The 25,900-nt window shown below is 40.0% G+C and overlaps 1 protein-coding gene across 15 annotated transcripts in view; it reads right to left on the bottom strand.

The window, feature by feature from the left end:
• Positions 1 to 25,900, bottom strand: part of ptprsa (protein tyrosine phosphatase receptor type Sa) — a 220,684-nt gene that overhangs the window by 52,987 nt on the left and 141,797 nt on the right. For 6 of the 15 annotated variants that reach the window (XM_003449057.5, XM_019345869.2, XM_019345864.2 and 3 more), the window contains 10 exons: positions 25,312 to 25,422; positions 22,936 to 22,947; positions 15,205 to 15,474; positions 14,384 to 14,965; positions 13,693 to 13,829; positions 13,443 to 13,587; positions 6,265 to 6,585; positions 4,722 to 4,915; positions 3,715 to 3,741; positions 2,474 to 2,591 (listed from right to left, as the gene is read on the bottom strand). In XM_003449057.5, coding sequence (XP_003449105.1) covers positions 2,474 to 2,591; positions 3,715 to 3,741; positions 4,722 to 4,915; positions 6,265 to 6,585; positions 13,443 to 13,587; positions 13,693 to 13,829; positions 14,384 to 14,965; positions 15,205 to 15,474; positions 22,936 to 22,947; positions 25,312 to 25,422 — 1,917 coding nt within the window. The remainder of the gene's footprint in view (positions 1 to 2,473; positions 2,592 to 3,714; positions 3,742 to 4,721; positions 4,916 to 6,264; positions 6,586 to 13,442; positions 13,588 to 13,692; positions 13,830 to 14,383; positions 14,966 to 15,204; positions 15,475 to 22,935; positions 22,948 to 25,311; positions 25,423 to 25,900) is intronic. The other 9 variants (XM_019345872.2, XM_019345873.2, XM_019345875.2 and 6 more) reach the window with 5 other exon arrangements.

The raw sequence follows: 25,900 nt of genomic DNA, 5'->3' as shown, positions 1-25,900 counted from the left end.
TGCAGCAGTAATTCTTCCACCTGCTTCGAAAGTACAGCCAATCTGTTCTTCCAGCCAGCCCTGATTTAGGTTTTTTGTGTCCCTGTATATATCCAGTGTTTTTGTTACTTGTAGCTTAGAACACATTTTGAGCATTGAATGTACTCAACAAGCTTAGTTTTCTGCATGTCAGCTACTCTAGTGGTTGCTAGAGGCTCTGTAACCTACTTCATTGTTTTTTGCAGCCACTGTCTATTTCCTGGAGACCAGACCAGGTAGTAAAGTCCCATATCACAAACTGAACCACAATTCAGGAAGTATTTTAGTTTAGTAGTGCTACTGCCTTGTTGTAATTTTGGTTTGGTTAGACAGTGAATGTAGGTAATGGTGGGTTTCTTTCTTTCTTTACTTTTTTTTTTAAACCATGTAAACAACAAATTACATATATTAAATTCTTGCATCCCAATCCCTCACTATTTTAAAATAACAATAGCGTCAACAAACACTTATTCTGATTGCATGTATGCAGGCGTATGCAAGTAAATCGTAAGTATGTGCTGTATGTATACAGTTGTGCATATATAGGCACTTTGAGGCCTTCTCAAGCACATGCATACACAATCTTAGTTTAATGGCCTAAAACCACTCACAGAAGGCTTTCAAACTCATAGCAAGTCAACCTGAAGTTCACAGTGAATACAAAAAGTCTTCACACCATGGTTAAAATGCTAGACTTTATGATGCAAAAAAATTAGACCAAGCAAAATAATTTTTGAACTTTTTCAACCTCTAACATGACCCACAGCCCCTGCAACCCAACTGCAAAAGGGTGGAAATAAAAATCTTACAATAACCTTGAGCATAAATATGCACTCTCAAACTAACACTTTGTTGAAGCACCTTTTGACGTTATAACAGAATTCATTCTTATGGTGTTGGTGCCTATAAGCACAGTGCATCGTGACTTTCTAATATTTGCTAGTCTTCCTTGCAAAAGTGCTCCAAATCTGTCCGATTGCATCATCTGCTTTCTTCAGGTCACCTCACAATATTTCATTTGGATTCAGTTCTGGGCTCTGGCTTGGCCATTTCAAAACTTCAATCTTCTTCTAATCAAGACATTCTTTTGTTGATCTGGATGCATGCTTTGGGTTTTTGAAAATTCCCTCCACCTTAACTAAGGCTCCCAAAGCATGATGCTGCCACCACCATGCTTCACCGCGGGTATGCCATTGTTTTGGTGGTATGCATTACTTTGGTTTTAATAAAAAGCCCTTTGGAATTTTACCCTTGGTTTCATCAGACCAGAAACATTTCTCCACATGCTTTTGGGAGACTTGATAGATGTTGCTGCAAAATCGTGCTAATGTTTCTTTGTAAGAAAATCCGCCTCCCTGACTTCTTGTGTTTTCATCAACTTTGTTTAGGTCTAGTTATTGTCACTGTTATGCCATTTCATTTGTTATTTATTGTCCTCACTGTTTCCTTGCTGTTTGTTTTGGTATATGTTGCCTTGGAAACGAACTGACTGTAGACAGAATGTACCTACAATTAAACTAAACATAAAACATAAGCTTGTTGATATGGAACTACATTATTTTTATTTATTTATTTTTATTTTACCCCCTAACAGATCTGGTTTTGAACCACATTGTACAGGTTATAGGTCACATTTTAGGTACAACATTTCTAAATAATATATTTTTCAATTTTTTTCTATTTTTGCATTACAAAAACCTGGCATTTTAGCAGGGGTGTGCAAGCTTTTTACATCCTCTGCAGATCATGCTCATTCTAAACAAACTACCAGCTTTTAGGCAGGCATAGAGAGTCTAGACAAACTGGTATGCTCACTGGTGGAAAAAAAGGAGAAATGTGAAGAAAACAACGCTTTGTAGAATGCAGGCTCTAATATACAGCTAAAACCACAGAGCAACAGGTGTTTTCATGCTCTCCTAATCTGTCTTAGGGAAAAAAAAAACTCACACCATGCCCTGGTCTCTAAAAGATCTGTGGCCTTGATCTCTAAAATCTGTGGCTAGCCTTCAGGACATGACTCAAATGATAAACGCAGCACTGATAAAAGCAAACACTACCTTAGACTTAGATGTGCCCTGAATAACAGCCCTGAGTAGCTGAACACACTGTTAATATCATAGCCGCTGTCGATAAAGAGTCCTAATTACACTTAGTTAACTGTCAGAAATTCTTGAAATTATTCATTATTGCATTTGTTCGTGTCTACTAAACAGATCCGAATCAGTTAATCACACTATATTGTGGCTCTCTGCGAGGGTTCTTTGAGTATTGTTAAATAAATGCAAACAAGCAATCATAGCACAATCATAGCGGAGACAGCTGGATGGGAACGAACGGGAGTCCCTGAGCGAAAAACCCTTCAGTCAGAGGCAGGAAAACAACAAGTGAGCTTTACTGCTGCACGAACAAAGGTTCTATGACAACAAACAAATCAATTATTTATCATTGTACTAACCTGCGCCTTTGGTCACCACCAGTTTGGGTTTGCTCCGAGCACCATCCCCCTTGGTGGTGTATGCTGCCACTGTGATGGAGTAAGTGGTTTCTGGCTTGAGTCCTCCAATGACCATTTCCTATGGGACACACGGAAGAAGCAGAGACAGGAAAATGTCAAAATACGTGTTGAATTTTTCATGATTTGACCCCACTTCGTGCAGCTCAAACCGCCTTATGCAGAATGTTAATCTAAGCCAAGTGTCTCCTGCTCCTCTTTATTAATTTTCACGAGGCATGCATTAAATGTAATGTTTCCCCCTGTGTAATGGAAGACATTTCCATTACATAAATTCTTAGATCTGCCAAGGTGGAGGAGGGACATTATGCATGTAAATGGAAAATAGTTCCACTTAGTCCTTTAGCAATATTCCAATCAACAACTTAACTTTGATAAATGCATGCTGAATACATCCTGGCCATTCCCTGGCAGTTTTTTTACCTCAGCCATTAAGTTTCCTTGAGTCCTCTTCAAAGAGAGGCTTCCGATCAATTCTAATGAATCTTTCAAGAGAGAAGGTTTGAACGAATGCAGAATTAGGTTTTTAACAGGCACTAGTTTGGCAGAAGGATGGGAGAAATCAATAAAGGTAAATGAGCTATAAGTAGTGTGTTGCACTTGACATGGTACTCGTGTAATGTAGATGGACTCTGGTTCAAAGGTAGAGAACATTCTGCGCAAAGTAAAAAATATGAATGACAAAAATGTGGGTCGTACAGAGATATTCTGTAAACTACCATCTCAATATACAAAACTCAAGGAAGCACAGTACTTCTAAGGCACCACATTAAAAAGAATATATATCTATGGAGCACAGATCACACAAACACAAAACAGAAGGGGAAAAAAATCATACAAACACCACCAGAGCACAAGACACAACACACTGTCAGCACACAGTATGATACGAATAGCGTTAGCATTCCAGGCACAGTGGTCAGTGGATATTGCATCAGCCATCAAGTGTACAAACCTAATGATGACAGACGTAAGCCCCCTTTTGCTTGGTTATGTATAGATATAGTGTTTAGACCAAGTCGCCAGAGAGATTAGGTTTAGCCCCTGAGCCACACTGTTGTCCAGACTTAATGAACAAGGATCGGATGGGCTGTGTAACCTGTGAATCCAACCGGGCTGATGCAATAGCCTCTGTTTACACCCTTTCAGGCACACAAAGCACCCAGGTGAAGCTTCGTACTCACATATTCAGCTGTATCGTCCGTTTCCCACTAACCCCCCCCGCCAAAGAGTGCAGGAGAGAGAGCAATATTTTTTTCAAAGAAAGAGAAAAAAAAAGAAAGGGAAGAAATAGGATTGTGAGAGACGGGGGCATAAGAGGTTTAGGAGCAGGGGATGGGTATCAGAAATAGGTCACTGGTTTTAGGAGGTCAGGAGAGAAAGAAGCTGTTTGAAGTTTATGTTGTGAGGAGAGCTGTACAGGTCTGCTAGTTTAATTATGTTACTGTTCAGCTGACAAAAAGGCCCACCAGTGTTATCTATTGATAACTACAAGCAGCAATGGCATTAAAATGTAGCATTACATGGATTATTGATGATAAGAAGTAAGATAAATAGATAAAAAAAAGCGGTTTTTGCCACTTTTTTTGTGTTTTGTTTTCCCAATTGTTCAAAATCTCCATTTGGAACGTCGGTACTACACACATTCATCACTAGAACTGTGTTGATGGAAAAAAAAACCTCAACAAAGACAAACAACCCCCCCAAAAAGCATCGTTTCCAGTTCTGCCAGTCAAAGTCTAAATTGTGGTGAAATATTTCCGTGCCCAATTTCTTTGAGTCTTTGCACTGGATACAAGCACACATAAATATTTCATTGCACATGTTGCCATGAAGCAGGGGTCTTGACATTCCTAATAAAAGCCATTGAGGTAGAAGAAGGAGGACAAGATGAGTGAAGCTTTGATTATAGTTCTTATTGTGTGCCGACGGGCTGAAGGAGAAAGAATATTACAGCAACATGAAATGAAATCTACAAGGCAAGAGCCCTATCGCTCCCCATACTCCTGCTGCAACAGCGCGGATTAACTAGACAATTCGCGATTTGCATGAAAAGAAAAAAAAGCCAATGCCTTACGCATATGTTTGCAATTTTTAATGTGATCGGTGCACGATAAATGCATGCTGCGTTGTGGGATTTGCATTTTTCTGACAGCTAATTTGTAGTAGGAAAACTGCGAGTTGGTCATACCTGGGCATCAGCCAGCATCACATCCTTGATGAGAGGCAGGCCTCGAGACTCGCCGTTTTCCACACGCACGTAATGAACCTGGTAGCCACGGATCTGTCCGTGCTGCTTGCCTGGCGTAAGAGAACGCCACATCACCTTAATTGCTGTGGAGTTGATCACCTCCACCTCCACCCGTCTTGGAGGAGCCCCAGGAACTACAAGAAATTAAAGAAATAATCAAATCCTCGCATGAGACCATTACACACCTGTGAGTCTGATTCACCGCCGTATATTGTAAAAGCGCTTCACATCATGTCGTGACATAAATAACTTCCTGAATCCAAATTCATGTATGCACAGAGAAAACGATTGACAGCTAGCAAGAATGATGGACAAAAACATTTAGAAACAAAAAAACACCCTCCAGTGTCAGTCTTCCCACAATATCAATCACGCACACATGCACACGCATTCATCACTTCCCCGTGTCTCTTCCACCTTTTCAGTACGTCTCTGTCTGTGGTAAACCTCGTCTGTCAGTCATAATGACAGACTTTTATGGCAGGCCTTGCGTTCGGGCCTTTCAGTTTGCCACGGACCATCCCGTTGTGAGATGGATGTTCTGTTGATAAAACTCTTCCCCTCAACCTGCTTCCATTTGCTCCTTTACAAAACACTTTGACTCCCTGTTTTTGCCTCTAAATCACAACCCCATCATCTTTCCCATCATCATGGTAAAATTGTGTTCATTAACAAGGCGCGTTCTACTGTTCAGCCCTGGATCTCATTTCCTTAAAGATACTTATTATCATAATGACAGGCTTTCGATTGATACTGTCACTGTGTTGTGACTCTTTATTTCTGGAAAATCTTGAATAGATAAGGCCTTGTAGTGTACATAACTCATAAATGCATATGGCCCTCAGCTGAGCAATAGGACAGTGGTAAGAGACATTACATGTGGCAACTGTTATGAATTGCATTTAGTTATTTATGTTGCAATAGCAAAAATGCTTGATTTTCCACATGTATTATTCATTTTGAGTCTTTCCATTTCTTTCCATTTTATAAATCAGTATGTCGCTATAGTATTATTGGTATGTATTTGATACCATGTGATCATGGTTTCTTTTATGTATGCAGCACATTTCCATCATATAGGACATATGCCCAAAATGTTTAAAAAGACATTATTGACATATTTGAATATACATGAATATACATATTAGGCCCCTAGCTTAATTCTGACAATTAAGGACACTGGAATGTATTTAATACGTATTTGGCTCACTACCGACTTTGTGGCTTTAAATATATCATGTCTCCCTGCTGGTAATGCAATTTCTGCATAGGTGTCCACTTTGTGTTTTGGAGAAGCAAAGTGTGAAATGGAAACCGTGCACTGGTGTGTCTATTACACATTTTGCTATGATACTGGGTTGCACATACATATACAACAGAAAAACAATGTTTGCCAGTGGTACACTCACCACTAAACTACAGTGCTATTGAGCCATAATAAAAAGTCGATACAAGAGCTTCTGCACAGGCTAGGTTCACGTACCATCTTCGTCGGTCCGACAGACGAGGGGCTCGCTCTCGGGGCCAGGCCCAATCACAGTGGAGGCAGACACCGTGACACGGTACTGGGTCCACTTCTCTAATCGCTGAAGCAACACCTGCTCCTCAGTGGCAGGCATCATGGGCTCCTCCAGCGGTTCCTCGTTGTCACCGGCCCCTTCTGACTGGCCCACCACCTGGTAGCGCACCCTATACCCCACCAGGGCACCATTCTGACTCTCCAAAGGTGGGGGGCGCCAACTTACCAACAGGGTGGTAGAGCTGGTGCTGCTGCACTTAACTTCTTGAGGGGGAGCTGAGGGCTCTGGTGAAGTGGAGAGGACAGGAAGGAAGGAGGGGGGTGGGTTGGGAGGCAGGAGGAGGATGAGGAGGATGGGGAAGGAGGGAGGAGGGGTGAAAAACAAAAAAATAAAAAAGATGGGAGAGATAAAGAAAATGAAAAAAGAAAGGGAAATTCAAAACTTAAATAAAAAACAAGAAGAAGAATCCAAAGAAAATTGTAAAACAAACACAGATGCAAAACAAATTTTAAATAAAAAATAAAACTCAAGCAAATGTCAACTGAAGAGGCAATAAATGGACGAATGGCACAAGCAAGTGTAATAATGAATCCAGATAGCTATCATTGTGTGATATGAGCACTGGATATGCATATACTATGTTGTGTCAGTGTAAAGCTGGCATGTCAAACTCATTTTACACAGTGGGCCACATACAGCCCACTTTGATCTCACTCAGCTTTCTGTCAGCATAAAGAAGTTTAACTACACATTTAGAAAAAGAATAAGAAAGGTAATCTCAACAGTATTTCTTAGCTTTATACATGATAAAGAAACACTGCAGCAATAAGTGACATGTGTCAGCCTGATTTAAACGGTAAGAAATAAATGTACAAAAGTACACAAAAAAATTAAAAAACATTTTTTAACCATAGAACCATTGTAAAAAAAACAGAAATTTCTATAGTAGAAAAATAGAAAAATGAATTTTTCTGTCATTTAATCGTTTATTACTTAGTACTTTGGTGAAGTAAGAATAGTCAATGGAGAGGTCTTTATCAGTAAACTAAGCTGCTAAACTTTTTAAAATCTTATTAAAGTTCAAATTTTATGCCCTCCTTCTTATTCTGGCCCCCAGGCCTTATGTTTGACACCCCTGTTGTAGTGTATTATTGCAAACGAGGGACTGTATATATATAGTATTAAATCAGTCCAACATGGTGTCTATTATTTGTCTGAAGTGGTCTCTGAAAAGTTTCTAGACCAAACTCAGTGCCTTTCTTTCTGATCTGAGCCAAGTTCTCAGACAGCTTGAGCTTTTCTGGAGAATTTGCCGTGTAGGGAGCGATAAGACTTGGATAAAAATGTTTCTATCCAACAGCCCTGTGCAAGTTTAATGTGAAAATATGCACAGTCCCTGCTGATGTGACAAATCCAGTTCATTATTACATCTTTTGTCTATTATGTAGGTAAACAAACCACGACAATCAAAAAAAAAATAAAAAAAATAATAATAAAAAAATAATAATAATAAAGCATTCCACATAGATCAGAAAAGAAATAAAAACATGGGAAAAAACAAAGTCTGAAAAACTAAATTATGAACAAAAGGAGGGCACTGAAACAAATTTCTCTGTAACCCAGGTGACTCAAAAAGAAACTACAACAACAGTTAAAGTTCAAGATGACAACTCATGAGTAAACATGGAAAAGAAACTCTGCATGAACACAAAATAAGAACATTCAAATTCTGAAAAGCAAAAGAAACATAAAGAAAACACAAGTGCTGTCTGCATAATACGTACCTGACTCCCAAAAACACACAATTTTAAAGACTTTCTTACCACCAGCACCTGACTACAGAATGAGCCAACTTTGCTGTGCGACAATGCTTTCGTCGCCAGAAAGCATGCCGCAAATTCTGAGAGGAATCAGCAAGCCACCTTTTGAGAGTTTGCTTTTAAACCCCTGTTTTTGGGTTTACTACGAGAGAAAGAGTTGGCTCTATGCTGTAGCCAGGGCTGTTTGATGCTGTACTGTCGGTTGGGAAGGTCCACAAGACTGTGAGCGGTGGAAGCGTTGGTGGAAAAAAACTCCCTTCCAAGATATTCAGTTCTAGTACGTTTGGCCAACTACACAAACATCCTTTTTTATTTGCAATTTGCAAAAATAAATCCCATTTCATAGCCCTGTGCCTATGTCTCTTTGTAAAGCTTAGTGCCATTTCGAGAATGCCAGGGCACCATAATAGAAGAAGCAACATGGAAAGCTTGTGTTGTGGAATTCATAAAAGTTTAATGACAGTGTTCTGCCTGTAATGTCACTTTGGGTAGAACAGCTTTAAAAGGAAGTAAAAAGCAGGAGTTCTGAGAATAAGACAGGCCTCCTCCCAGCGAAGACTGAATGTTCTAGCGCACAACAAATAAAACAGGACCTCAGCCACAGTTTCCAAACCCTTCTGTGTCCAATGCGCTTATTTACTTAAGGTCTTACTGGATTTTGAGCTTTTCAGCTTCTTTCCTTTCGCTCATATTGTATTTGCAAACCCTCCACGTCAAGAACGATTGCTCAGTTCTCAATCTTTGTGAGCAGAAAATGGCTATGAAACTGACAGTGGCCAGGCTATCACAGTGCACAGGCATCCTCATGCCTGATAACAGTTTAAGAGTGGCTGGGGCACAGCTTTAATAAAGTGCATATCCCATGAAGTCCAGTGGCAGGATTACGGATACTAGAACTATACGAGCACAAAAGAAGAAACTCAGCTAATGCTTTACTTGAGGTTCTTTTGAAGCTTTGCTCAAAGACTTGCCCAAAATGCTCTTTGACAAATAATTAGTCATGTCTGTGTTTATATCTTCTGACTCTTAAGTCTGTTGAGATGTGACCGGGTGCTTTGGATATAAAATCAATAATGTCAAGTGCCGGTAGCATACCTAATTATTATGACTACATTCAGATTAAAATTGCCTCGGGAGCCAAGCAACTTACATACATTAATGCTAGCAATTTTAGCTACACGAGCCATTACTGAATGCCTGTTGTGAATTGAACCCTGCACATGACAGATTGCCCATGCTTTTGCTATCAGATTTTAAGCACATGTCTATATCTGCACTGTATTTTCATCAGATGACAGGATGTTCGCATTTGTAGATCATTATGGAATTAATCTCTCCACTGATGCCAAATGGCCGTGGTGTGGCTCACACAAATATTCCAATATATCTAAAAACCCACTTCAATTACAGTAAGTGTGTTTGTGCGCATTGAGGGGGGGTCGGGGGGTTGGCGGCTGACTGCTTGTTTGGTTAAATACAGAGGATTTAGAATCTGCCACTTTAATTTGAGAGATAGCACTTGAGTGGCTACTGGCAGGTTCTAGGTATAATCTAAATGTGTAACAAAGCCTGACAATCCAGGGCCTTGGCTCATAGCTCATCGCAAAGCATGAAATTAATTCTGACGCTATGAAATGGGATTCTTATCTGCCACTCTGGGGCCTTGCAGTCCCTTAACACCCACTCCCAGGGTCTGTCTCAGGTCCTGTTACCCTGCCTTGTGCGTGGATAACAGCTAAAGGAATGCTGGGAGCACCTCCTGGCTCACAGGTTGTGGACCCACTCCGGCCACGTCTGACAGGTTTCACAAAAGTTATCGCTTCCTGGTTTGACTATGGCAGCATACCCCATGAGGCCTTGCTTCTGAATGGGGGCCACTGTTGCCAATAACATTTGCTGTATTTAATCCGGCCTATTAAAACACTGGCCAAGAGCACCAAATGAAATGATTTTGGTGCTCTTTAGTTTGATAAGTTACTTGGCATCAATCGCAGTAGCGCAATTAAAGATCGTGAGAGAATTCCAAGAAAATTGTTATTCTCTGAAGTGACTTTTTCTGAGTTCTTGACAGAATGGTCCCCATGACAATAGCCTCGGGTAATGCTACTTGGACTGAGCACAAACTTCAACAATATGTGAACATTTTTACCACAGATACTAGACAACAAAGCAAACTGGAAAATCATGTTGTCTGTCTTTCTTTTCACTTTGTGGCAAAGTGTTTCAGTCTGCCAGACATCGCGGTGGATTCAAATCCAGCTGAATCGGGTCTATGGGGGGCGGCTTGGGCTTGAACCAATAAAATTGTATGCTGTTGCTCTGAAATGTGCTTGGACAGAACAGGCAAAGGCAATTTAAATTCATTTTTTTATTTACTCTAGTTTCTGACCGATTGACGTTGATTTCTCCTGAGCAAGTTATTAATCTTTAAAATTAACTGCAGTAAGTTCAGTCAAGCAACCAATTAATCTTCATTATACTGTAAAGTAGGAGTATTATATGCACATGTGTAGCTGTTTTTAGTGTCTGTGTACTCAGTAGATAAAACTAGCTATTAAACTGCTGTAGATGTGCTTCTTTGCAGCTATACCTCAGTAATGACCTTAACACATTCAGCTTTTTCAGATGTACAGAGTAACAATTTTAGCTCAACTATGAAGCCACTTGATACAAGTTATACCGTATATGTCTACAGATTTTGATGCATCCTGCGCAGTTTAAGCATCTGAACTGCGGCCTAATATTTTTAAGTATAAAAAAGGCTTAAGCTAGCTTTCCAATTGCCGTTGATATGTTTAACGAAAAAACTATAAACTGGATGGTCTTTGATAAACGTTATGGCAGACTGAATCTCTAAACCACATAACCACTTACCTCAGAGCATCGAAAAGCTCAAGTTATTTAATGTGTAGTGTTGGGAAATATTTTGCATTGTCTGACTGTCTCTTTGATTTTTCTGGTGCCTGCAGTGATAAAGCCATGGCTATATCTCACTACTAAATGTATAGGGACAATGCACTAAAAATAAAAAAGTTAAATCCTTAGATTGTAAGATGAAACCACAGAAGCAGAACAATGGAAAAGGCAAAGGTGGATATTAACCTTAAAAATTAAAGCTAAAAAAATATTAAATATTATTATCTCTATTATAGAAAGCAGAACTTATATGGGACACAAGATTTACAAAAACATGAATTTGATAAAAATATCTAGGAGAGTGGTATTACATTTTAAGATGGGCAGGCAGATATCATTATCATCCAATGAAAATGCATAGATCAAGCAACTCAGAGGAAGAATTAAACCTGTTATGCCCCATATTTGTTTAAAAGGCAAATATGCAGTATGCTGCTTTGTCTCTTGTGTTGTACTTGCTTTGTCAGCGGTGGACTATACGAGACTATACAGTTCATACGAGAACCACCACCCCACCCGCCCCTCAAAATAAAGCCAAAAAGAGCAGCAAGCTACTGTTTGGAATGATGCCAAACCAATACTCTTTCAGAGAACCCAGAAATGAAAATAAATTGATAAATAAATAAAACATCTAACAGAACACTTTTTTCCAAAAGAGTCAACATAAAAGGGAAAGGACACAAAGTGAGCAAGGTGATGTCAAGCCATTCAAAGGAGGAGGACCTTTTGCTCCAATGCACGGGGGAACAAGTGGCAAAAAAGGAGAAACAGAGCTGAAATAGGGATGTGAAAGGAAGATAGAGGCGTATCCAATCCAGTCAGCTTGTGGTTTACCGGGCAAGGAAATCACAAAGACACAATGATAGGTGAAAATGTGCACAGACACTCAAAAGACACCAAGACAAAAGTGGGGCTGGATGAACACAGAGTATTATCATGCCAGGACTGCTTAAATATCAGCGGTGCAGTGTTAGGTTTTCAACAGCACCCCAAGTGGGCAGGAGTGAGTGTGGCATGCAGGTGTCGCCCTCCTCAGTGACTATGCACTGCTTGTGTAGCGCTGCTGCCTAGCAGTAACAAAAAGAACTGTGACGTGGTTGTTTCAAAGCCGGCCCCCCACACACATCCAGATGTGGGGATACAGCCAACAAGTTGCACTGGTAGAAACAGAAAATGTGTTAAAAGAAGTCTCTCTCCCGCCATGGCTCTCCTTTGTCAGTGTAAAATTTCTCTAAATCTAACACAATGCAGTTTATTGAGAATAACAATAGCCACTCCAACACAGCATGCGTTTTTGACTTCTCTATTATTACAAAGCCTGGCTCAGATCCACCAGTAATCCCTTAAATCCAGCTCTATTTTCAAGGTTCTTCACCATTAATGCATTACATCTTAAAACACATCACTCTTGTGCTTTTTATTTAGAATAAACCCAAAAGACAATGAATTTAATACATTGTTTTACTTGTACCTACTACTTGATTTGACTGGATAAGCTGTGGGTATTTTCTTTCCCCACACTGTGCACTATGATATCATTGCTGTTATTTTTAGCTGGATGGTTTGAATAATTCAGTTGTGTTTCTGCCATCAGTAAAATGAAATAATCAGTGCAGAACAGACTGCAATAAATTTAGAGGGTGGGCATGTTAGTAATTTAGGTGACTACTACTTTTTTTTTGTTCTTTCGTGACTAAATTCATGTTGCTACTACACATACAGCTCATATAAGAGCCTTGGCGGTTTCAGAGGAGAACTGACATTTTTTGTGTCTCTGTCACGTGGGGAGTGCACTTGCTGTTGACAAAGGAGAAGCAAATATGAACAAAATTGAAAAGGGAAAGAAAGAAAACTGCCAAAATTGTCAGTCCACAAAGACTCAATATGTTTGACAGTGTTGAGTACACTCACATTTTGGCACCACAGCTAATTTAGAAGATAAAATAATTCTCAAATTAAAAACAAAAATGTTGCAAAACACTCAGTTTGAAAAGTCTTTACCCCTTTGTAGCTTCTTTTTAACCACCATGCCACCAAGGTAGAACATACTGCCGTTGTTTTGGTTCATTAAGGTTAACAATACGAAGGTCAAATACAGAAATATGAATCCATAAAAGACGGCAAGAATTCAACAACACAACAGTTAAATCAGTTTGCTATGTGGTCTTAATCAGCTTTAAACTGTGATTAGGAAGTCATTATTAAGGAATCAGTGATGATACCGCTGACATCAGAGAAAAGGGGAAAAAACACAAAACTCCATTAGAAATTCAGTTTAGTATTCAGTGTAGCAATGGTCCACAAAGGCGTACAGTCATGATGTTTTTTAACTGTGGCATAGATAGGAAAATCTCTTTGTTAGCGAAAAGAAAATAAGACGGGAGACTGAATAAAGGGCTACATACTCGCTTGCAAGGTCTTCTGCGTAATGTCATTTGTGAAGGCTCCGATGCCTTTGTTAGAGATGGCTGCCAGGGAGAAGCGATACTCTGTGTTGGGACGGAGACCTTCCACAACATATGAAGTTGTGGGTCCAAATGTTTTCTTCATCTGTTGATTAAAAATATGCCTTTTGACAAGTCTGAATTTAAACGACGTGCAACGTCCGATAAGCGTTTATTGAATGTAAAAACCAACAAACACTAAGATTCTTACCTGGCCTCCAAAAGTGCTTTCCATATAACGAAGTTCATAACTTATAATTCCCTCTTTCTCATAGGCGGGCTCCCAGGTTAGTTGAATGCTGGTATCGGACACAGCACCAACCTGGAATTTAGATGGTTGACCTGGAACTGAAGAACACAGCAGAGGGCTTTGTAGCGGGATAGGTCACCAGAAATTAGTTACAAGTTTCCTCCAAATACAGATTCAATAATATATTTAGGCTAATGAGATTGTACAACGGCACTATTTACTTATTTTGCGGTGTCTAAAAGTGGATGTGCCCTGAAGCTCATCCTTCTTTCTCAAATCGGGCTTTTTTTTATTCAGACTATCATGATCAAACATATTGTAACATCATTTGGAGATGTGAAGTTTGCACAGCAGGAAAGAAAACAATGTCTCTTAGGCAGGGAGCACAGTCTGGTTAAAGTTTCAGAAAATATAGGATGCAACAGTCATAAAAAAACAACTGTTTATTTTCCATTTTCGCAGCATTCGTCTAAAGCCTTCTGCTTTAGGGGCCATTTCTTTTGAAGAATTTCTGTATGACTTACTTTAAAGTTACCTAACAATGTGCTTTCAACATTTTCTGAACACTGAACAGATGCTCATCATACATAGTTTCAACACCAGCAGCCGAGCTGACCTAGTTAGGAAAAATCAGTCAATATAGAGTCCTTACCTCCTTGCAGTACTTTGACATGGATGGGTTCTGAAAAAGGTCCATCCCCTACAGAGGTGAATGCTAAAACTTTGATTGTGTAGGTCTCTTGAGGAACTAGGCTCTGGATAGTGGTGATAAGGCTGTCCTGGACATTATGGATCTGCCAGAGGCTCATGGGCTGGGAGTTATCCATGGTGTAATAAACACGGTAGCCCTTAATCTGCCCATTGGGCTCCTCTGGCTCTTCCCACTGAACCATCATGGTATTTTGGGGAAGAATCTGGGCCTTAATGTTTCTTGGTGGACTGGCGGGAGCTTGTTCACCAGTCCGAGTTTCTACCGGCTCACTAGGAGGACCCTGGCCAATTGTGTTGACAGCTGAGACACGGATTTCATACTCTGTGTTGGGATAAAGGCCGCCAATGCTGTAACGTGTAGTGGTGATGTCGTCCACAGTTTCATATTTGCTGTCTGGAGACTTGGCCCTATATTGGATGATATAGTATGTCACTGGATCTGGGTTTCCTGAGTCCCAGGTGATGGTCACACTGGTGGCAGTGGTCTCCGTAACTACGGGGGTACCTGGGGGCTTTGGGAGAGCTGTTATGGTGAAAAAACAGAAATTAAAGCAGTTTAAAAAAAAACATAACTTTGAATAAAAAACACACATGAGGCTTGGGCATTTTTTCCAGAGACAGGAACATTTTGGCAATTCAGCAATTTTCTGTATGTTTAAAACTTAACTAAACATAATGTCGATAGGTAGTCTACGTTAACTAAACTTATGAAGTCTGTCTAGGTCATTGGCACCATTCTTCACAAGCACAGTTATCTCTTACATTTGACAGTGATCTGCGCCACAGCTTCAATAATCCCAAGGCTGCTCATGGCGACACAGGTGTAGTTGGCTGACTCACGAACGTTGCTCAGTTCAAGAACATTTCTACCCACTGGCATCTCATCCTCTGGCGTCAAATCCTCAGCGTTCAGCATCCATTTGACATAAGGCATGGGCGACCCCACTGCCACGCACGTTATGTTGACGCTACCACCGGGCATGATTTCCTGACTTGCTGGTGGAATGGAGAAGCGAGGAGGCACCCGCCGGACTGGGAGAAGGCATGAGGAAGGGGGAGAGGATGACAACAGAGGGCAAGGGCATCAAAAAAGAGAGAGAGAGAAAGAGAGAGAGAGAGAGGTAACAAGAGAGGCCGATGAAAATGGACCTTTCTCCAGAAAATACTTAACACAAAAGGTTCAACATGGTAAATGTGAACTGAAACACAAAATAAAACTAGACTTTTCAAAACATAAACAAAAAAATACAAATAATGAGAAGGAACTAAACTAACAGAATTGCTTCAACAACAATATAGATTAACAATTAAGCAACGATTCATAGCAACAAGGTTCCATTGACCAATATTTGACCCATCACAGCACAATTAAAGACACAAAAATCTATTACGAGTTTCTCATCTTTGGGACTGAACTTCTGACAAATATACAACTACAGCATAAACTATCCCCGAAGTATGAGAGTGTGTAGTAAAGGCCATGTGATAATGCTATCACATAAGACCAACATGGCAACCTGGAACTTCCTGTCCTATCAGGCACTCATGCCAAACAAGAAGTTAGCCATTACAGGCTTCTCCCACAGCACAGGAAGTGTAGGGTTACTGACTATTGACCATCTCCATGAGGTCACTAAACACATTCTAGCATATGTTTGCCACTTGACACCTGCCTCTACTTCCTGGTTAGCTTAAAGATGAGAAACTTTAATCAGATTTTTGTGGTTTAGGGTAGATCCACTGGACAAAGCCTTATTAAGATCTGACACGGTTCCATTGATAGATGCAGCTATCAGTTTCACAGACAGCATGCATAAATAGATCGAGGTAAATTAAGGAGTAAATGATAACAAAATCAGATATAAAAATTGAGATAAAATGCATAGAGGAATATAACTGAAGGGTCGCTAGCATGCCCAGACAAAAGACGATTGGAGAGGAAAGTAGAAGTACAAGATAGAGGATTTGACATCCGAGGGAAGTATAGAAAGAAAGGCAACAGAGTAGCAAAGAGTGACAGAGGAAGAAAAATAGAGGGAAGGTTGGAGGAGGGTAAAAGGGGGGAAGGGAGTAACCCGCTTCAGTGCTGTGTAAACTTTGTTTCTCTTTAGCTAATGTGACAAAATGTGATGGTGGCACATTGTCACATCGCAGTCCCAGTTAACACAAAATAAGTATTGAGGAACAAGTTGTGTGCCTAGAAATACACAGAAAAAGAATTATAGTAATTGTAGCCAGAGAGTCTACTATCACAGAGTGTTGAAGAAAGGAAACAGAACTGGATCAACAGGGAGCAGAAATCCAGAGGATAAGACAGAGAAGAGGTAAAAGGAGAAACAGAGGTAACTGAATTAGGACAGAATGAAAGCTAAGAGAGAAAAACAGGGAGAACCTCAAAACTCATGGATAGGACTGGAGATCTGAGTGGAAGGAGGTTGATAATGAGGCTAAAGTGCACGGAAAGGTGTGAACGGTACTGTGTACTTACATGTGTATATATAGATATAGTATGTGTGTAGTTTTTTTGTTTGTTTTTTGCATTGGTATAGGAATGATTGTGCAGAGTATGCCAGAGTTGGAGAGTGAAAGAGCATGATTTAGCAAAAGACACCATGTTTATGAGAGACATCCCAGCAAACACTTGATAGGAGATAGTAACATGCAAGAGGATGGCTAGCTTAATGCTAACACAAATTAGCACACAGTTGTTGTAAAACGGTAAAATGTTGGGTTTTCCTTTCCTATCTTAATCTAGTGTGGGTGACATTAGCTGGAGCACTGCTTTAGTTATCACATGCACAATTCTTTTGTATTTATCTGAGCAAAAACTTTAATTTAATTTAAACAAAAAAGGTATAGACTGTTACAGGGTTCTATAACTTCTATGTATGAACTTTAACCATATCTACATCTAAGTCAAGATGTTTGTTGGGATGGAAAGGTTAAAGAGACAGAAGGAGAGTAAAAAAAGGCACAGAAGGAAAAAAATTATGAACTAAATGGAAGAGATGACTTCAGAGATAGACAAGACGGAAAAGACAGGGACGAGAGACAAACACAAGGCAGAACGAAACAGACCCAAGCAGCAAGACAGTAGACAAGACAGACAGAGGGAGACGGGCAGACATACAGTGACGCACAGTATGGGCACGCAGACAAATTATACAATACGCAAAGGGGAAGAGGAGGGGTCTGGGGTTCTTGGAGAAAGAGGGAAGGAGGAGGAGGATATAAGTGGGGATAGAATAAGTAAACTGTGATTCTGGAAAAAGAAAAAAAAAGAAAAATAATGACTCAAAGTGGGTTTAGAAGTCTCACACACTGGGGCTTAAAATCAAGACTCAACTTCACGTCCCCCTCTCCCCATCTTAAACTTTGCACAACAATGCAAATGTGACTTCGGAAGTCTTGGGATGGGTAGGTGTGATGTGTGTGGAGGTGGTACGCAGAGACTGAGGGGGAGATTTGGGAGGGGGGAGACTGAGAGTGGCGTCAAGGATAGGTAGCATTCCAAAAGCACACCGTGTCGATCCAAATGGGATTCATATGATCGTTGCATGAGACAGTTGAACTTTTCCAACAAAGTAAGGCACAAATATCACCTACACACACTCTACGGGGATGTTTACCTGGGAGCTTACATGATCACTAACATGTAGCAGCTGCTACATATTCAGTCTTAGAAACCAATGCATCTTGCTTTCATGTAACAAACACTTTGGACAGTCCTTCCAGTTGCAGACTATGAACCTTCTGCATCCCGTGTTGTGTTTTCTGTTATCTGAGATATTCTGTGTACATCCTAACAATAGTTTATTGTGACCGGCCACTACTCTACAACCCTGGCCAAGACATGACCTAACCTTGAGGGCAAAAATTTAATTACTGATCTTTGAGAAAAAGAAAAAAGAAAAAAAAAGCTCTCTTGCAGAGAACAAAATTACCAACTGTAAAAATAGACCAAAAGGGTCTGTTCTTAAAAATATCAAATCCCTGAATTTTACAATTGAACAAAAATGTCTTTTTTTAAATTAGAAGCAACTGTGGCTCTATAAAAGCCTGTTCTACCCTGATCCAGTTGAGATACGCTTTGTTTTTAAACGACAGACTCAAAAAAGTCACTGGGGTAGATTATTCGAAAAACATGTTGAATTGTATAAAATAAAAAAAAAATATATATATATATCTGCGTTTATTTTTCAAAAATGTCCTAACTGAACAACAAAGGTGAAAGGGCAGCCCATTCCTCACACGGACATGCATGGGGGTGGCTACGGCATGAGTGACATGTACAGGTGCGCCCCCATCCAGTTGGGCAGACACCAGATAACCAATACAATCCAAAAAAATGTCACCCAAGCCCGTCCAAGCATGCCATCCATTCCCAAATATAGCATTGTTCCAGACACACACACACACGAAATCAAATGAAAGTAAACAAATGAAACTGAACAAATCCACAAAAAGAACTACGTCCGAACAGCATAGACAGTACCAGAGTGCAGCTGTGTTCAACAAATAGGTATGCATCAATACTATTAGATGTTTTTTTTTTGTTTTTTTATCTTGAATTTTGGTCTCCAATCCAAAATAATGGTGAAAACTCAATAGGGGAAACAAGGTTATTTGGGGGAAACTTCCAATCAAAGATTGTCTGAGGGAGCTCTTCTCTCCCTGGGGCTCAGGTCAGCCAATGGACCGGGAGCTGTAGTGGCTGAGTGAATGAGGTTTCCCCACATAAACATGTCTTTGTTTACCTTTGAGTACCTATAGTGTCAGGCATCTAACACCAGTCACCTGCCAAATGTTGGTAACTTTTGGCTGTGGCTGGTGTGTGACATTGTAATGTTCAATTCACAGAGCCAATAAGCAAAAACATCCTTGCTTAAAGGCTTCCTGGTACTGGGCAAACTACTGGTAAATGATATGCAGGTGAGTCTACCTGTCAAGAGCGTCACCGTGTGTAAGACAGGTAAGTGAATTTGGTCTATAGGTACTACAGGAGATCAAGAACTGAAGATCCCTTCAGTTCTGACTCCAGATTGGCAGAAAAATATTTAAATCTTAAGGAAAACACAACATTAATTCTACATCTAAATGTCAATGTCACATGCAAATGGGTCACTGATATTACTGACCGAACACAGGCCTGGTGCGATACGACCTAATGTTCTGAGTAATGCTATGATAAGCTTGGATAAGCTGTCTGCATGTGTGTGAAACCTTCTCCTACACTACCTCACAAATGTATTGAAACATAGTAAAAAAAGCAAAAAGAATCCCAATTGCATGGACAGGCTCCTCATTCACAGAGACCAGGAGCCCAGCCGGCCCATTTGGAATTAGGAGAAAACAAACCAAACGTAGTGTACTAACAACATGTAATCTTGTTTCAAGCCCCAATGTGGAGAGAAAGACAAGAAGCCTTACACTGGACGAGGTGAAAAGCAGTCGAGAGAGAATGCCAGAGTACTGCACTAACTCTAATAGTGGGCAGTGTTGTGGAGGGATTTGTGCCAAAAAACAGAGGTCAGAAGGTGGACATTATCGGCCATTTTGGTGAGGCAGGTTTTGCTGCCCCAAAATGAGGGGGGAAGCCAAAATAATGTGCAGCCTTTAGTGTCACCTTGAAGCTGAGATTACACCCTCTTGCTGCCTGAGGACACAGGTGCAGTATAGAGATCCTTTAGTCACACTTGCCTGGGACAGGCCTTGGGCATTTACATATAAGCCACAGGGGTCGGTCTGTATTAACATACCTTGGCTGCGCCAGTGCTAAACAGTCGCTATGGGTGGCTCATCAGAATGGAAATTATTACCTAAAGGAAACTGACAAGAATCGTGGCAGGGGTATCTAATAATAGCAAGCAGTAGATTGAGGGGATTTCAAAGCAAATCACTTTTTTTCTATTGTCCTACAAGTAGATGACAAGCAGCCAAATGACACTGCAAGTATGTCCCCTCACTGTAAAGATGCCTACAGTGATTGTCAATACTCTGATTTTGAAAGAAAGTATGTTTGTATATTTGCATTAGCATAAGGAGGTTATACAACATTTGCTTTGTCTGAAAAATGAAGATTTCTGAAAGCAACATGTTTTTTTTAAAAGTGGGTATTATCTCGGGGGACTCCTTGAGACAAACATCTAATAGAGATGGCAGGATTTTTGCTTTGGCCAGTGAGAACATAAGGTGTAATCTAGCTTTCTTTCCCAACAGTACACACAAATGCATAGCAGGACATGCAAGCACATTCAAAACCAAGCAGATACCACCGTAGGAGGGTAAACATGCACATGCGTACAGAACAGCGCAGTCTTTCTGCATCACTGTTATTTTTAGCACTTCAAGTAAGAGCTACAGACTTAATATAGACACAGCCAGGTTTATTCTGTTTCTTTTGTGTGGTTTTAGCATACTTTTTGAACACTTTCACAGACCATACTGCTACAGTCTCTTTGACAGCCAACTGGTGAACAGAGGTAATGGAAGGGAAAACCTCCACTTTGCCCATAATAGCTAGTAGATTTGAGATAATTGCATATATTAGTGCTATGACTTTACTTAAGGACAAAGGATGGGTTGTGCATTTCAGAGGAATGGAATAGGTGTGGTAGCTTGGGATACATACTATATCCTACATTCACTAAATTCTAAATCTCTGAGGGGTTATTTTTGATATTTGGGCTTACTGTGGTTCATACTTCCATAAAATCTTGAGGAACAAAAAAGACTAATTAAAATGCTCTGGCTATTTGGTAGATAGACAGATAAAACACAAAGTTTCTGGATAAATTTGGTATATGGTGTTGCCTGAGAAAACCATATATACACCCGGGACTGACTGATACCAAAGCATGTAATCTGGTAATGAGTTTGCTGTTGCGGTAGTAGTCCTTTTTATGACTTTCAGATATGTTGGTTTAGTCCCTGGTGACTGATACACACAAAACCCCCAAAAAGAGACTGGTACTAAGAATGTGCATCATCTCTTCTAGTTGAAAGAATGGTATTCCTGATCTGCCCAGACTACCCAGACTAGCTACATGTAACACCTCGAGCATAAAGCCATTGCTCCATTAAAAAACCCAGTAGATCTATCTTAAATATTCCCGAGACTAGCGGAGCTATGAAATGCACACGTTTATATGAGTTCCCGAAATCGAGTGACACGGGGTTCAGTAAAGATCTGATTATTGCACAAAGCCAATCGAATCTACAGATAAGCAGAAAACAATGTTTGCATTGATCTCCAATTCATTTAGCACTTTCTTCTTTTTGTGCCAGGACAATAACACGAACGAAAGATACAAATACGGCGCATTTTCTTTCGCTTTTTAGAAGCTTCATCAACCTGGAAATCAATATTCCATGAGGAAAAGAGAAGGAGTGTGTGTGTGCGTGTGTGTACAAGGGAAGGAGGGCTTTTGAATAATAGATTATAATTTGATGGAGTGTCATGACTGCGAGGGAACACAAACAGCAGTCATTCAACAAAACCAATCACATTCTAGCTGCCGCCATTTGAAAATAAAAGTATCTCTGAGCACCCGCTAAGCAACAGCAAATTTGATGTCGAACTCATTATATTGTTATTGATCCACACGACACTGTAAATGGCATCCCTTAATGGCTCCCTAAAATCACCATGGAAGCCAATCAGGCCCAATCAGGTCTAATTTTTCCAGTAATGGATCGCTATAAACAAGATGACAGGAACACTGGCTGTATACACACTTATTATTTCATTCGACATTTGCATTTGCAGTCCGAGACCCAAGAAGCAGAGCAGCGTCATTTTTGAAAAAAAGAAAGACAAATCTTACCGACAAATAAACCACAAAAAGAGACTGATGTTTTTAACAGAAAAAAAAAGGGTCACCAACAGATAAGGAACTAAAGGAAAACGCACAACACAACACTATAATCACAACACAAAAATAAAGAAATAAAGAAATTTAGGGAAAAACAAAAAAAGGTAAGCCAAAAAAGGGGTGTGTCACGGAAAATACTCGTAGAAAACCAAAGAAAAAGGACTGAAGAAACAAAGGGAATGCAGAAACAAAAAGAGCACTGCGGCCAAACGGCTTTTGAAGAGGCATGCAAGCGCAGTTACATTCTCCCATCATGCAACAGGTCCTGTTATTTCCACACGCTGCGTTTCCATTCAGCACATGCAAGAAAGCCTTTAGGTGCAGAAGCAATACCAAAGGATGCAAAACGAGAAAAGGCCCCACAATGCAAACATAAAAGTAAATTAACAAGACCCGAGCTAATCGGGTTTGCTTTCATCATTTCTTCCTTTGAAAAGAAATCAAAATTTCTTTCATAATCATTTAGCAGTTTGGATCAGCTGATTAGTATCTCTTCAAATTAGTAATCAATTGAGCTCTGAAATAGGCAAATACAGCTAAAATTTTTTCTTTCCAACATGTTGAATTTATTATTTGTTAACGTGGGTTAAAAAAAGTAAAAAAGAAAAAACACACCAACCTTCTCGAAGCTCTGAGGGATGTAAAGGGGTTGATGCAGAACACAATGACATGAGGAGAAGAGAAAAATAGGGGAAACACAGAGAGAGTAAAAAAAGCCACCTCAAGGTGTTTAGCTGCAGCTACATTTCCCTTTTCTTTCATCTTTTTTTTCCCTCCTTTTCCCTTTCCCCGCTATCAGTGAAACCCGTCTTGAAAGTACACTTGCCTGCCCCACCCCCGTAAATAAACTTGAACCAAAACAATCAGATTCACCCCAGTGGCCGCACTGTCGCCTGGTAAGAAAAAAAAAGGAAGTGAGGCGCCACTGGAGTCACATCAAGCGTTCCATTCTCATAATTCAGAATTTCATAAGCTTCTTATAGCCACAAGGAGAAGCTCCTGCTGCGGCCGTATTTGCTTTTATTAGAGAAGGAAACAAAATCAAGAGAAAACAAAAAAGGAGAAAAAAAAAACTAATGAGAGATTGAAAAGAAGAAAAAAAAAAGACACAGTTTGGGATGAAATTAGCAGCTGCAGTTTAAGGCAGTCCCACTAAAAATGTCATTGGAAGCCAATCAGAAGCGCCATTATTGGGCCTTCAGTTGGGTTGCAGTCTCAATTTAGTATTTTTATATATATGTATATATTTCCTGCTCTTAATTGGTCCCTACCGCAGCTGCTAATCTCAAGTGCATTTTGCTTTGTGAACAAAACATAGTCAACATCAAGTATCAAGAATCGATTGACAAAAGTTAACTGAAAACAGACAAAGGTCGACACCATCAAAGCATAACAAGTGTGTTACATAGCGTGAAAGTATCTAAGTATTTATGACCCTTGTGTACTCTTTTAAAGGCATGCTGATGGAGCCAGTGTTCATGGAGATTGCATGAATTGTTGGAAATGATATCAGGGAATATATATATATTTATGTATATATATGTTTTGACCAAAGGAGCTGCTGAACATCCCAGTGCTGTGTCAACAAAGTGTTCCCATAATTATTCATCAGTATTTAATGATGCCTGTAGAGTACTTGACTAGAATTTTCAATGACCCTTTTAACACTTACTATGCTACGTATTAGCAAGGTGGATAGCTACTTGACATTGCCCGCATCACAGAAGAGACAGCATGCGCCTCCAGGATAAACGCTGGCAAGAACAGAAACTAATCTTGATGAACCCTTTTTTTACCTTCAGCTCTTCACAGTGGATTTTTTCCCTTTCCTATGCTGCTACTTCACAGGGTATGATAATAGCAATAATAATGAAAAAGCAGCTCCCTGACCCATTTTATAATGTCAGAGTAGTGAATTATTTATTGGGAACAAAGTTATTTGGTACACAGCAGAGGGAACAAACTGAGTAGATACGGAGGCATCTTTATTTAATATGCACAGTATAAATAATACATGTCGAAAATGCATCTGCTTCAATTTATTAAAGCTCCCTCAACAGGGATCCATTGTCATTTAGCATTAGTGGTGGAGAGTATGCTTTTGTCTTCATTGTCTGTTTCCTACGAAACTCTATGTTCCCTGTGACTGATCGTTTTTTATATCTTCGCTTTGCTCGAACATGCCAGCCAAAATTACTACTGACTGTAAAAGCCTTTATAGATAATACACCAAAGAAGAAACATGGGAATACTATGGATTTATGCTCCAGAACAGCATGACAAAGAAATAGAGGAAGTGTACTATTTATAATTTTTTTTTTTTTTTTTTAAACAGAGCAGCCTACTCAGTTCTCCTCCTCCAAATCTCGAGAAGGCTGAGGGGTTGAGGTTTTGATTGGCGGGCGATAATACCTCGCCACTCAATCAAAACTGAGACTTACCGTTGTGCTCCTTTACCTGTAAAAAACTAATCAAAAAGACGTCCTTCCGGACTCTTTTTGGGTTCCAACTTTGACAGCGCGGGAAACATTTGATCGGGCACACAGTTACAGGTAAAAGGTGTCTTACAACCGATAAAGTAAAGACATACGGCTTGTTGTGCTACACATTTCCTTCCGAGTGAGTAGGGGAGGGCATTAAAAGAAAAAATGGAGCATAACATCATAACAGAGAAGAACATTAGTTGGTCAATTATAGTTTTACATCTGGAAGTTTCAGTGCATATGAAATTACATTTATGGGCAGGCAATACTATCAGTGCTAAAATATTGATACTACTCGGGTAATACTATTTTGCAAAATACATTTGGTGCAAATACAACTACGCTAGAATGGAAGCAGTTATCATTTGTTAAGCTCAACAGTAATGCCATTTAAGGCTGAGCTGCACTGTCAAGTTATTTTAGTTAGAATGGGTAGATGTTTTATTTCTTTATTATTTTTCCTGTTTTGTTTTGTTTTCTTGGCCTGATTCTTTGACCGGGTTGCTCCCTACCTCGCACATAAAGGTTAGCAGGGGACGAGTAGCGCACGCCTTCCACGTTAGACGCCACACACTCGTACTTCCCCTGGTCCGTCTCCTCGCTGTTCTCGATCTGCAAGGCACCTGGAAAACAACGACATCGAACAAAGACGAGACGGGGAGGGAAAGAGGCAGGGAAAAAAAGAAGGAAAAAGACAGAGAGACAGGAAGCAGAGAGGAAATGATTAGTCAATCTGTCTGTGACAGCGGATGAAGAAGTCAGACAATCTTCTTAATGGTGGGTATCTTGAATTTCTCAGGACCACTTTGTCAAGATCTGCTTCTCTCCGCAATGCTTATGCAGATTGGCATGACAAACTGGCTTCCACTCCAGACTCAGCCATCCACAGATTAAAAAGAAGGGGGGAAATAAATGAATAAAAATGTGGACTGAATCAGTCACACTGGATTTGTAGCTACAGTAGGCTGGTTTATGCAACTCGTGTAAGATGTGAGATCGCTTACAAAGAAAGTGCAACAAAGTAATGATGTAAGGATGATGAAAGGTAATGGAGAAGGGGTGTTGATATGGTCTTGTAAACCACATGAGATTAGTAAATCA

The sequence above is a fragment of the Oreochromis niloticus genome, linkage group LG15 (assembly GCF_001858045.2).
Source record: "Oreochromis niloticus isolate F11D_XX linkage group LG15, O_niloticus_UMD_NMBU, whole genome shotgun sequence".
Taxonomy (NCBI): domain Eukaryota; kingdom Metazoa; phylum Chordata; class Actinopteri; order Cichliformes; family Cichlidae; genus Oreochromis; species Oreochromis niloticus.
This window is presented reverse-complemented; position numbering and strand designations above follow the sequence as displayed.